At 40.7% G+C, this 14,062-nt stretch overlaps 1 protein-coding gene across 2 annotated transcripts in view; it reads right to left on the reverse strand.

Moving 5' to 3' along the window:
- Positions 1 to 9,652: 9,652 nt before the first annotated feature.
- rspo2 (R-spondin 2) overlaps positions 9,653 to 14,062 on the reverse strand; it is a 61,688-nt gene continuing 57,278 nt past the window's right edge. For both annotated transcript variants that reach the window (XM_086154637.1, XM_086154636.1), the window contains one exon: positions 9,653 to 11,170. In XM_086154637.1, coding sequence (XP_086010763.1) covers positions 11,055 to 11,170 — 116 coding nt within the window. In that variant the 3' untranslated portion in view covers positions 9,653 to 11,054. The remainder of the gene's footprint in view (positions 11,171 to 14,062) is intronic.

Raw genomic sequence — 14,062 nt, forward strand, 5'->3', positions numbered from 1 at the left:
CTTTGCTGCAAGCATTGAGGATTCTTGAACCAACCATTTACCATAGCTATGCAATGTTTAACATGAATGTTTCATTCACAATTTAATTCCAAATGTATAAACAATTGCATTGCAGTCCTCAAGCGAAGCATTTCATGTCATGTTCTGAAGTGACTGCCATACTGTATTTCCATAAACAATTTACACTTTCATAATATTTATTGAGTATATTCATGTTTTGGCTTTTCAGAATTATAAGAAAAAATAAATAACTAAAAGCATCCCTTTCTTGAATGAGTGTCTGTAATTCGGGGGACCAAATGTCAAATACCTCAGAGTGACATGGACAACTCACCATTTTTACTGTGGTTTTGGCAATGTTCACAGTTTACTTTGAAAAAATTAAAAATATAATAGAACATATTCTTGAGTGAATTTGATGAAGTATCAGCCCCAACAATTTAGTGGCATTTCCTTATTTATGTTTCTCATACCATTCTTGGTTAAATCCCTTATTGGTTGCAGAGGACACTCTGGGAAATGAACACATTTAAAATAATTGTAGAATTGAGGTATATCTATTCAGCTTAAAATTTTCTACAGGGCTGAATCACAAAAGGTTGTACTTACACAAGTATAACAAGTTGCTTATCTGACCAGCAGGCTGATCATTAAACAAGACTGGATTTAGAAGTTAAGTTGATGAGACCCCAGTTCATCAGTACAAGGCAGAATAGAACCATGTTTTCAAGTGTCCATTAAATGGCTCAACCCACCCAGTGGATCACCAGCTTGGGGGAAAAGGCTGGGACACCACAGTAGCACACCAATGTCCTGAGCAGCACACATTTGTCCCAGGAGCAAAATTCTCTCCTTTACAACAACTGTTTGGACCAAGCCTCAGTGAGGGCTTGCCTAGCCAGGCCGTTCACTACCGAGTCATTCTCGAGGATGATACTGGTAGCCCAAGCCAGGCTCCTCTCCTGCCTCTGACTCTGGGTCCAAAAACCGAGTCCAGAGATGCGCATAAGGGCAAAAAACATAAGGACCATTGGGATACAGTTGGTGGCCTCTGAATGGCTAGATGATTTACCCACAGGACCAGTGGTAGGTGGCAGGTTGCCGCTGCCAGTTGGTCGGGATCCCAAGTTGGATGGCAAGGGGGCGGTTGGACCCTTTGACTAAACCAACGCTCTCAGGAAGCAGTGTAGTAAAAGACAATTCTTCAAGGATAATACTCTGTGATAAACACACAGGTTGTGATCCATACATCAAGCAGGGAAAAGCCTTGGGTCTGATTGGATGCACAATTATGGTGCCTCCACATTCTGCTACCTCTGATTCTGCAGCACAGCATACTTCATTGCACCACAAGTGTAAATGTACAGCACAGAGAAACACTTGGTTTCCCAAGATGTTATTTAACTGATTGTCACCTTTCTGTTGTCTTGAATCGTTTGAGCCATTCTCATCTGACCTGATATTTTGACCCAGAGAACTGCTGCTATTTTCTCTTTTTTGGATCATCCTCTGTAGACCTTAGAGATGGTTCTGAGTGAAAATCCCTGTAGATCAGCAGTTTCTAAAACACCCAGACCACATTCAAACTCCCTTTTCTTTCCTATTTTCATGCTCGGTTTGGACTTCAGCAGGTCATCGTGATCATGTTTGTATGCCAAGATACACTGAGTTGCTTCTATATAACTGACTGATCAGCTATTTGAATTAGTCTTTCTTTCTTTCTGATAAAGCAATATCTCATAAAGTGAGCAATGAGTTCATGAAGCTGAAAGATTGTGTTTGAGACTGCAGTTCTCTTTTAAGGAATGTTTTTTTTTGCTTTGCTCTCAAATAATCTGTCTTCTTTGGACACTACTGTCCTCAAACGACAGTGTGTGCAGGGGGGTGTCATCAAAAAGTGAAATAATAAAAGCAACATGAGTTTGTTCATTGAAATGCCAATTGAAACGAGGAACAAGTTTTAATGCAAATGAACTGAATCCTGTATAAATATGGCCACATTCAGATTCAATAAATGGGAGTTTAGAAGTGAAGATTTTGTTCATTCAACATCGAAACTGTCTAAATCCTTTGCATGATGAAGACATCCATTATTGTGGTCACAGTTGCAGTCGTTCTCACCTGTAACTTCCTTCATGAGAGCTTTGCTGCATGCATTGAAGTAAGTACTTGAATTTTGGTTTATTTAATTTCATGTTTTCCAAAAGTTTTTGAATTGTGTTAAATTGAAAATTATACATCCAGTCAGAGCCGCGAATACAAGGACACATGACTGAGAATGATGGGCCACAAAGGATCTTTGAGGTGAAAGCTTCTCCATATTTGAGGGAACATTTATTTAACAGAATCATTGAAGAAATCAAAATGTAATGTAATTTGAATTTGATGCTGAAGATTTGCATTCTATTCTTATCTTTTAAGCTGATAGTAAAAAGGCTAAGACACAACACACAATGTTGATGGCCCTGGAGCTGCAGAGGACAACTGTTGGGACGGTGCTGCGGAACAATATCAACCATCGCTTAAAAGTATTTTGTTTTTTCCATTGAAACATGCCCCTTTCATGTTCAATATGGATGTATCATTAAAAATCAATTCAAATTACAAAAAGTGAATTGTTTCAAGGGATGTTGTGTAGGGATTTTTCCTCATTCATACACAATGCTTTACGTAAGAGAGTCTCCAGACCCTTTACATCCAAAGCCGTTTATGTACATCTATCTTAAGCTGTTAATAAAAAAGGACAACAGTATTGTTAAAGAATAACTCGAGTCTCTAAAAAGATATTGCCAAATCATTGCTATGAGTGCTCCTGAGTGCTTAGAAGTCCTGAGTCAGATGATATCCATTTCATTGCGTCTTTAAGTACAACATTTATTTTTATTACGAGAATACACGGATGCAGTTTGTAACACTGTAGTTTTCTGTTGGCCACTGCAACCCTCCCTGTAAATGTTGTTTTCGCAACAAATTCTAACATTACTGAAATGTGTCAACACTTTGTTGAGCATAAAAAATGTCTGCCACACTTTTAATATACAGATATTTGATATACAAATATTTAAAAATATGGAGCATTCAACTGGCTTATGGAAATAGTCAAGTGTCATTTTCATTCTTGATGTTACGGATACTGCCAGTATTGCATATTTTCAGTTACTGGAATTTGACCCAGGAAAAACATAAATAACTTCAAACAGTCATCTGTAGGTGGTTGGTTCGCTTCAGATGTATTCTCAAATGTAACAGCACCCATGATATGCAAACAGCCATTTATCAACAGTGGCCAGCACTGTGAGGCAAGGCTAATTGCCCATTCATTTTGCAGTGGCTGGAAATATTGTCCTTCAAAACGTTGGAATCTCAAAAGATTGTTGTTGCCTCACATCTTGACATGTGAATTCCTGCCAGAGTTAACAAATCAACGCTCCCGTCCCTGCAAGAGGGTTATACCCGAGTCATGTGAGGTCTAGCTCCCTCAAATATATTTAACTCACTGTAGAACGGTCATCTTACGGCGTTTGACAAGCAGAACAATAGCAACCCTGAGGCTGCAGTGGCAGAGTTTGTGATTTAGTTACTCTCACACAAATAGTCTCTCAGAAACACATATATTGAGACATATGCACAGACAACCAGACTGGAGCCTGGCAGACTTCTACTCTGATCCCACACTCGAGAAGGCTTGCAGGAGACCAAGCAATGTGCCAGGACTCACTCATGCCCAGATGGATGCTCACTTTACACCCCCCATAACACAGGACTACTGCCAAGCCATAGAAGGAGATACAGTAATAGATGAGATGCTTCTGGTGACCCCCCACCACCACCACCACCACCACACACACACACACACACACACACACACACACACACACACACACATTTAATTTAACAGACTCTCTGAACACATATGAAACACAATGCAGGCAAGTAGGGGGCCTGTTATCGTGAACTCCAGTATACTACCTCCATAAATATTCAAGCTATTTTTTAAAGCTTTGGAAACTGTATACCTATTTCAGGTGGAGGGCTTGGGAACATGGAATCGGTCATTGGTCATCTATTGGTAGACTTTGCGAACAGTAGTTTTAGATCAAATCATCTTTGTGTCTTCGCTTTGTCTTCTTTGCATTTTCTGCCATTTAATGGTGAAAAGCTAATACTGAACTTCATTTTAAAGTGAATAACTTGCTCCCGGGTATGTGTTTCAAATGCTACATACCATCATATCACACTAATTGGCAGATACTACCGTTGGAAAGTCCGTTAACGTGTACAATGCGTGTCACCCATGAAACATTCTGGTCACATTTTCATGAACTGATGAATTTGTATGAAAGCTTGATTTCGTCGGGGCCATGAAACTGACTGTTAAAGTTCTATGTACATTTTTGTGAAAACCACTTGGTGACTTGTTGGAATGTGCAGCCCCTACATCTTTATCTCTTGTCAGATAGACTTTAGGGAGATGCATATCAGGCTGTGCAAGAGGCTGTGCATCCAGTGATTCATACCTATGCACAAGATTGATTTGGCAATTTGATATATAACTGTAATCAAGCTTTAGTTATAATAAATGACAATCTGCCACTGTAGGATAGAACTGTGAAATTAATTGCTGTTATTTTTCTTCTCGACTGAATCCATATGTCCTTGTTACATTCATTTTTTATCTTTAATTTGTAATTTAACAACAGCTCATTAACTGACAAATGACTCATCATTTTCTGTTCTTAATCACATAAACCAGCAACGGAGGACGGCAAAGTGTGAACCAGAAATTCAAACAGAGGTCACACCCCTCAGCCAAGCTGTGAACCATTTACATACACATGCACACATCTCCAGATACACACATGTAGGCGCACATACACGTGCAGAAACACACGCAGAAATACAATTAAGGATGAGAACCAGTGACACAAGGTCAAGACCTCCCTTTCTGCTGAGTTGATTAAGCACGTTTCTACAACCCACACACAGCGGAATAAATTCTGATCTGTTGTGCTGAGGATGATGACTGTGTTGCGCTCAGTGGGAGCATCACTGGCTCCAGCCTTCCCAGAAAGCCCATCCAAGCAAACAAGCAAGACTTAAGTTTAATGCGGTGGTTGTAGAGCCTCACTTCCACCTACTTGCTGTGCCTTGGGGGAGCAATCAACCTAGCCCCTTTTTTTTTTTTGTAAGATAATGCCTGTTTGTACATGTGCATGTATGTAAGAATGAATATTTCCTCTGCAGACCCTCCAAGTGGAGGCAAAGGTTGCTTGTGAGGCATGGCAGTGCATAATCCAACCCTGAATGAAAGCGTGGGGGGATAGACATTCCTGGACAATGAGACCCTCCTCGACCCCCTACTGTACTCATACCCACTTAAAATCTGCTTACCCACAATTCAACACTTGGCCCAAGTGCCCAGCCCCCCTGGAACCGGTGCAGTGCCACTTATGCATTTCCCACCCATGGAAGCCACAAGTGTCAGTTATGGCTCAAATACATCCCTTCTGGGCCCTTACTGAGAACATTATATCCTATTCAACTGGTTTTAATATAGTTTAATAAGATCTGTTTTTGATTAATTCTCCCTTGAAACCGGTAGTAACACGGCTTCTAGGTACATATAAAAAATCGCATGAATGGAGAAGGACTGCCGGAGAGTCGGGAGGGGAATAAAAGAATCCTTGTGGATTTGTTCTCAACAGCTGGCCTGTGAGCCCAATATAATGGTTGTGCCCATGGCTCTAAAAAGTACCAGTAAGGGGAAATATTCGCCTGGACTGTAATGTTTTTAAGGTGCGCATTCAGTTGAGGTCATAAAGAACTTGCATGTCACATCCTGTGTGAAAGGACAGAGTTTCTCGGCCTAAATTTCCCTTGAGTGGACAAGGAGAATGGGTGTGTGTTTTGTTTGGTGTTTCCCAGTGTACAAGTAAAAGTTTTTTTAAACAACCTGTGGTTAAATGTGCAAAAAAAAAAAAAAAGCATAAGGAAAGAGCTAGTTTGGTGAAAAATGCCCATTTGTTTCATATGATGGATGGTGATGAAAATGTTCCCAATTGCACCTGCTGTTAAGAACAGCAGAAACACTTCCACAGGAAACACTCGTAAATATCCCATGAATATCCCAAGATTCGTCATCCAAGAATTGAAACCAGAAATTATAACATACAAGTTTAGCAATAAAAAGCAAAGCAATCCCTTTCCTGCAGATGTGGAGGGGCTACGACTTCTGAGTGAGGGGGGCTCCAGGCCAACACAAAATCATTAGGCGTATTCAAGTTTGAAATGTGTCTGCAATGAAAGAAAGTTCTCTCTCGGTAACAGATCTGGAAAGCAGATAACTGTCACCAACAGTGAGGGAGTTGTTTACTTTTCAGATGTATTAAATATGCAGCGACTTCAGATATAGTAGAAATGTGCGTTTAGAGTTGACTTTGGATTGAATATTAGTAATAACTTGAGTGATAAGTCAGCCATTCATGCCATCATTAGGGTCATGCACATCATGATTTCTCACATGTGGCAGTCTTGTCTGAAAAATTAATATCCGCTGTGAGTTGACACCGGGATGTCCCCTCTCTTTAGTCTTGCCCGGACTCATGGCGATGAATGACTCCAGATTTCCTTTGCCTCAAAGGGAACGCGATGGCTCATTATAGTTATTAAAGCACCAAATTATTACGGCATTTATTATCCCAGGTAATATTTCTCCGTGCCGCAAATGTCATAACTTTCATTTCGGTAATCTGCATTGGAACAAATGTGTCACACATGCACACTCGGGCTCCACTGAGTGAATGTAGAGCAGAGGTCTCTGAGCCCCTCCTCTTATCCTCTTACTGTCTTAGTCTGGTGTGGTATATACATTGTGGACAATACATGCACTTACGCACTATATAGAGATTGCTATCGCTGATCAGCGCACAATGCAGAGGGTCATTTCCTGTTAGCGGTTTCACTTGTTGTGTTTTTGACGCAGGCTTCAATAATAGGACCCAACAGAACTAATGAAAATGCTCCCTGTCAGATTAAAAGAGAACTTCAGTCTCAGCCACCTAACCACATTTAGCACAAACATCTAAACGCACAGACACTCGTGGAAAGACAGGGAGATAGACACACACACACACACGCACACAGACAAACACACACACGCAGGCATGCAAGAGCACATACACAAAGTTTACAGAAGTGGTTTAAAAGGATAGGACCATTCTCTTTGCTTTCAGGATCAATGTTGACCCTTTGGATAGCAGCACTGACAATGCTACCAGTGTCTATCAAATTGGTCAAAAAGAAATAGATAAATAAAAAGAAAAGTTGAAGAGGTGAGGAGGAAATAAAGACATTCATTCAATTGAGATGTGTGACAGGATTGCCTTTGTGCCTCCCGCTCTCTTTTACTTTTTCCATTTTAGACTCCGCAGTATGTGCTTTAGTGGTGGTCTTGTGCTTAATGAATCCACTTCACTTCAGTTCCTCTCCATAAGCCCTTAGGTTTAATCTCCCAGTCTGGAGTAGTGATAGTCTGGCCCAGGGGATGACATCTGTGAATCGTTCATTAACTTGTAACCAGCAGCAGATGTCTTTAAAAACAACTCGCAACATGTAAGCCTTGTTCATTCCCTGCAACAGTCATTTTTGCTTTGCTTCATTTACTGTTCATCTTAACTGGCAGCCTGACGTGGTTTGGTGACCAAGTGTTGAGCATTATTTTGGAAAAAAAAAAAAAAATCATGCCAATTAGGCGGTGCAATATGGAAGATTAAAAAGCGATCCCAAACTATAACTAAACATTCACCAATTCTTCTTTCTTTTTCTTGATATATCAACAATTAAAAAATTAAAAAAAGAGACTTCTATTTTAACAAACTTCCTTTGATTTCCCCAACCCTTTTCACATATTTCCGTAAGGCTACAATATTACATATATTTGCTCGAAACATGATATTGATTTTCTTGCTGTCAGGTTTCCTTCTTGTAGAAAGGGGAGGAGTTATATAGTTTGATAGCCACAGGTAAGAAAGACCTTCCGTGGTGGTCCCAGTCTATGGCTGAAAGCGCTCCGGTAGGACTTCAGTAAAGCGTGCAAAGGATGAGAGGCCATGATACTGAGCAGCTTCTTCAGCATCCTCCTCTCAGACACCTCCACTAACAAGTCCAATTCGACTCCCAGGATGGAGCCAGCCTTCTTGAAAAGCTACCTGCAGCCCCAGCACAGCGCAGAAGATGCCGGACACCACAATGCGATAAAACATCTGCAGCATGGCTCTGCAGATGTTGAAAGACCTGAGTCTCATGAGAAACAACAGCTCTGACCTTTCAGTCCAGTCTAGTTTATTGTCCATATGGACACCCAGGTACTTGTATTCATCTACAATGTCCACATCTGCTCCACTGATGGAGACGGAGTTTGGACGTGTCGTCCACCACCGACTATTTCGTCTTCATTATCTTGAGTTACGGGTGGTTTAGTCCACGCCACTCCACAAACCTGGCCACCACACTCCTGTGCTCAGCCCGAGATGGCAGAAACGTCCGAGAAATGAGAACAAATATCTCACATACTATAAGTGGAAATGATACGTCTGTCTTTCATCTCTTATCAACCCTAAGTAATTTGTGAAAAGTATCAGTAAGGCGTTTATATAAGTAAGTAATAAGTAAGGCATTTATATGCCTTACTTCTTTTCAAAAGAGCTTATACAACAATGCTACAGTGTTGTTAAGTTAGGTATATGATGATTGATATCATATTCTAGCAAGTGTCTGGTAAAGAGGACGGTAAGCCAGTTAGTAGCATATCATGATGAATTTACTGATCATTGTCTTTGGCCTACAGATATAGATTTTAAAATCTTTTGTCCATTTAAGCCTGCCATAGCTTAAAGGTCTCTCAATGGATGTGTAAAAATATATGACCCTTCTGTAAATGGTGTAAAGGCACTTCAGACACCAGTGGAGAGAGGAGAAGGGAAAGATTCCGATGGAAATATTGTACGAGATATCTGGAAGTGCTTTCGGGGGCCGGGAGACCGTGTGCTTGATCCAGAATGATAAATATTTTAAATGCAGTGATTCATCTGCTACTGTTCACCCGTGAGCTCTATGACAGATTTGGCTGATGATGGGGCTTTGGGGCTAAATTAGGTGTGACTTACATTAAACACTTTGTCATTCCCCATATAGCATGAGGATTTAGCTGTAATAAGACTTTTACATTTGTTTATTTGATGTTTTTAGAACCATAAAAATGATTAAATGCAATGCACATCCCACAAAGACGGCACTGAATGTGTTTGCATGATGAAAGACAAGCGCCACAGCCAAACACATGTTGTTATGGCATTACTGTACGGATGGTGGAAATGAATGAGCCACCAACAACATGCACTGGTTTGGTATCATTCATGAGGATACGTCATAGCGGATTACAAACCCTCTACAGTGCCGTCATGCCATTAAGGCCCAATTGACCGTATCCAATCCTCTGGCTGGAGGTCCAACTTGTGTCATGCAGCGCAACATGATGGAATTCACAAATGCTTTCACGATCACATAATTACACTGGAGTCAGACAAGGAAACGGCAGTTTTCAGAGTTTAGCCACATATATTATAGCATTAGACAATAATGAAAGGCTTCATCATACAGTCACATGAAATGTATTTTAATAAAACACAATGTACACATATGCAGTCCTAGGACCATACATTTGCTGGAGTCTAATTATTAAACCTAGAATATATCAAAGCAGAGCTGTGTTTGTCTTTTTCTTCTTCAAAACATTGAAATCAGTAGATGAGGTCAAACAAATGTAATACAACACTTTGCGTGACGTCAGACACAAACTTTTATCCAGGTGTTAATGATATGCACTGTTATGAGGAATTCAAATAATATTTAAGCATATAAGAGTAACAGTATGAGGCAGAATTCTCACTGACAAAGAAGTACAAAATAGAATTAATAAATAAATCAAATATATACCATATAAATGAAATAGCTATGTGGTGGCTATGTTTATTAATTGTTTTTAATCACTTAAATCTGCAGCTTTGTATTACATCCTGTTTTTTAATCTCTAAAACATTTAGAACGGTGAACAAGTCAATACTGAAAATACAGTAATAAGCTTTCATAATTCGATAAACTATGTACACATGAGTCTGTTGCCATGCTAGTTATACAACTAAATTTTCTTTTTTTGTTCTTTTACTTATCCACACTATACAGTTAGAGCATAAAGCGGCCTGAACGTAAACAGTTTGTGCTGAGAATAAAATACTTTGCATCTATGTATGGTAATTTCTTTAATATTACTCTCAAAAATGTACATAACATAAAGGCCACAGATGGGAACACTCTGTCTCCATTCAGAACGAAAGGTGAGGGTAGCTTTGACATAAATATAGGAACCAAAAACAGTCTCATTCAGCTCACGAAGCCATTTTCTTGTCCATCGGCATCATTTCCTTAAGCCGAATCTCTTTCACCTCTTCATCCTCCATCTTGTTTCAGCCTCCCCATTTACCTCTTCTGTGTCGGGGTTTTTTTTTTTTTCGTTTTTTTTCCCTGCCTCCCTTTCCTTCCCGGCGCGGTTTAGCTTCGCCAACTCACAACCTCTCCTTTCAACCCCCCTCGATTCTGGTTCTCCCACCCCCGCAGTCTCTGGGTGCCCCTCCGTCTTCCATCACCCTGGACGGTTAATGACATTGTTAATGACAGGAAATGAGTTCAGTAATGCCAACTGTAAAGGTCCACAAGGCAAGGCATGGGTGGGGGCTGCGGGAACAGAGTCACCTGGGGAGAAGCAGCAGGAGGCAGAGGCATGTGTGTGTGGGATGTGTGTGGATACCAATATTGTATGTTAGACATATATTTTTGTGGTGATAGATTTGTGAGTCATGCCGGTGGTCTGGTGGGCGGGGGGGGGGGCGGGGGGGAGGTCTGGGCGGCGGTGGGGTTTGTGATAGACGTTGGTCGGAGTATGGGTGCAGCAGCAGTTAGCAGCTTTGCGTTGTTCAACGGGTAGTTCGTGGTTTACGTCCTCACTGGCTGGAGCGTGCAGAGGCCAAGTGGTCACTGTGTTGGTTTTGGGCTCGAAACCGCAGCCGCTGCTTGTTCTTCTTCTTTGGTTCTTTGGGCCGGTGCTTCCCTGAGCCTCCTGAAAGGGGAAAAACAAAGATTTTTTTTTTTTTTTTTTTCCACACAAATGTTGCACTGAGCTTTTTGAATCAACGGGTACTGAAATGGGGAGATATTAACCTGGAAATTGATCTTGATTCAAATACAGGGGGGTACAAATGTTTCGAAGCAAAGATATCATCAAAGTAGCTCGTGGCCTCCGTTCGGTACTGAGGCGCCCTGAAAGTTGTCAATATGCATCAGTGAAACACACTGTCACTTGAACTTAAAGTCGCGTTCTGGTTTTACACCGCTCATTGCCGTTCAAGCTGCGAAACAGGACAAGAGCTGGTAAGTCAACCAAGGTAATTAATTCAGTACTAAACCAAAATGCTACTGCCAAACCTCGGACCAAGTCATGCAGTCATCGTGTAACGCCAGCACTGATCTCTTTACACTGACATTCAACTAAATTTATTCAGTTCAAGATTCTTGTGATTATATGTGGCGAATTGCGTGGCTACACACCTGCTTATATTTAGAGGCTATTGCAGCCATATAATACAAGTTGAAACATGGGGTTATTTGACCAGCGTTTGTTGGTTGTTTCCCTTGCCAAAGTTTAAGTGCTACAACCTCAGAGTTACAGTTCTTTTGAGGCTGTAGCACTTAAACTTTGGAACTCTCCTCTATTTGAACTGGGATCTGATGACATTGGAAAATTTAAAAAAAGCATCAAGACCCTTTGTTCAAAGTTTTCTTTTTTTCCCCCTTTGTTTTTGTCTCTTATTTCTTCTTTTCTTATTTTATCTAACTTCACTTCGACTTTTCTTTTCACTGCAAAATCAGATGCACGCGCACATGAAACGCACATTTAAAAAGAACTGAACATGAGAAACTCGTCAAAAGACAATGGCAGTTACCCAGTAGAGATGATGTTGCGTGATAAATGCAACAAATGCATAACCCATAATGTCCTGGATAACTTGGAATATTCTATAATGGCATGTAAAGGCAAAGGCATGATATGTGTGGAATTTAATGGTGATTGCATTTTAAGTTTGAACATTTATAAAAGGCCGATGGGACATTAGTGAGAAGTGTGAAAGCGTTCAAAATGCTACATTCCTGCCCGAACTACAAAGTTGATCCACCGAAAAAAGTTGATTTTTTTTATAATTTTAGACGCCATTAGTGTATTTAGAATTCCACAAATTGCATTACACAAAAACAATGGCAACATCACACAGGGATGTAAATTTCACATAAGGGAACATCATCAGGTTCGGCTCTTAGGACCCAACTTCGATTTCAAATGAATGCCCCCCAGCTCAACGCTTTTCCCTGTCAATGTCAGAGATATGGGAGACATAGGGGAAGTTGCATAATTCTTTCCAATTTAGTCACCAGCCCAAGGTTAATCCATCCCAGGTTTGGATGGGTGGGCAAGCCATGCTGCGAACTGACTTCCTACTCGCATGGAAGCTTGTGTGGTGTAGGCTCTGCACACACGACTCTCTGTGACAGAGAATACTCTGGCTACCGAACCACAAGGCAACAATCTGGCTGCCAAGGCCACAAATAAGATAACGAGGTGTGTGTGCGAGATGTGTGCAAGGGGGAGTGAGTGTGAGGGAATTTAAAGGAAAAGAAAATCTAATGGGGGGAAAAGTGGAGTAAGACTTCTCTGATGTGACCCTATCTGGATCCTGATCTGGAACACAAAGAAACAGACCGTAGCATGGTTCGTTGAGGGGTGAAGCACAGAAAACGGATACAGATAAACGAGTCCTGAGTGCATTTCTTCATTTTGGGTTAATCTTCAAGCTTCTTCTCTCACGGGCGAACATGCAACATGATGTAAAATGGATTTATCTCTAATTGCTGTCTAATACATGCTGAAATGTGGCCTTTTAAGCAAACCCGAAAACCAAACCATTGCTCATTCTCTGGAAAACAAGTGAAAATATACACTTGTTTAATCTGACATACATGGTACCGCTCCTTATAGGGTTTATCATTGAATAATACGGATGCATGAAAACATCAAACCATCTCAGAGGTATTTCCTGCAATTAATCTAATCTCCCTATTTTGAATCCCATTGCCAATCTGACCCATAGCTATAAAGATTCTCACAACCGCTCCCAAGTTAAAGTCATGCTTTGAAAACTACTTTTTTTTAAATTGCTTCCATCAAAATTGTATGCCGTTCAGTCGAAGAATGTTACCAAAAGGATCGCTGAACTTGCCTCACAGATGCCACTTTATTTATCTTGCGGGACTTGCGTTGGATAAAAGTTGCAAGGCTGTCCACGCAAACTTTGAGCGAAAAGGCTTTTAGCCCATAGGGTCATTTTCCTGCTTACCATTTAAAGTATAATATTCATTCAAAACAGTGTTGCTACGTGCGTAATAACACAAGTCTCAGTGTAATCACCTCAAGCTGAACTACATTTGACAGCAATAAATAACCTGGGGCAACATTAAACTGAAGGACCGCATGGTCCATTCTTTGGACGCAATGCTGCATTTAAAACTGAATGCGTTGGTTGCATTTACAGCAATTGCTTGAAACATAAATGAACATGGGAGAGTTAAGTTAAAGAGCAGTTTTTGTAGCTAGTTCCAAGCTGGGCAGGAGATCTGTGACACAAAAGTGTTTTGTACTCTTGTCAGAACACATGCAGCACGCACATAAAACGGCAGGAGAGAAACAATGTTCGAGGTTTTACATTCAGGCTAAGCTACCGAGTTCAGGAGGTACAAAGTGCACTTGAATTTCAAACAGTGGTTAATCACCTTATATTGAATAGACAGATAATGTACGGCTTTTGATTGAATTGAAGTCAATGATACGCTTTCGCACAACAGCAAAAGTTTGACACGGACAAACATCTGTTTTGCGAAAGGAAATTTTTGCCATGTTTTC

Source organism: Fistularia commersonii, chromosome 11, assembly GCF_037954325.1.
Source record: "Fistularia commersonii isolate RoL2024-O1a breed Wild chromosome 11, RoL_Fcom_v1.0, whole genome shotgun sequence".
NCBI classification, from domain to species: Eukaryota; Metazoa; Chordata; class Actinopteri; order Syngnathiformes; family Fistulariidae; genus Fistularia; species Fistularia commersonii.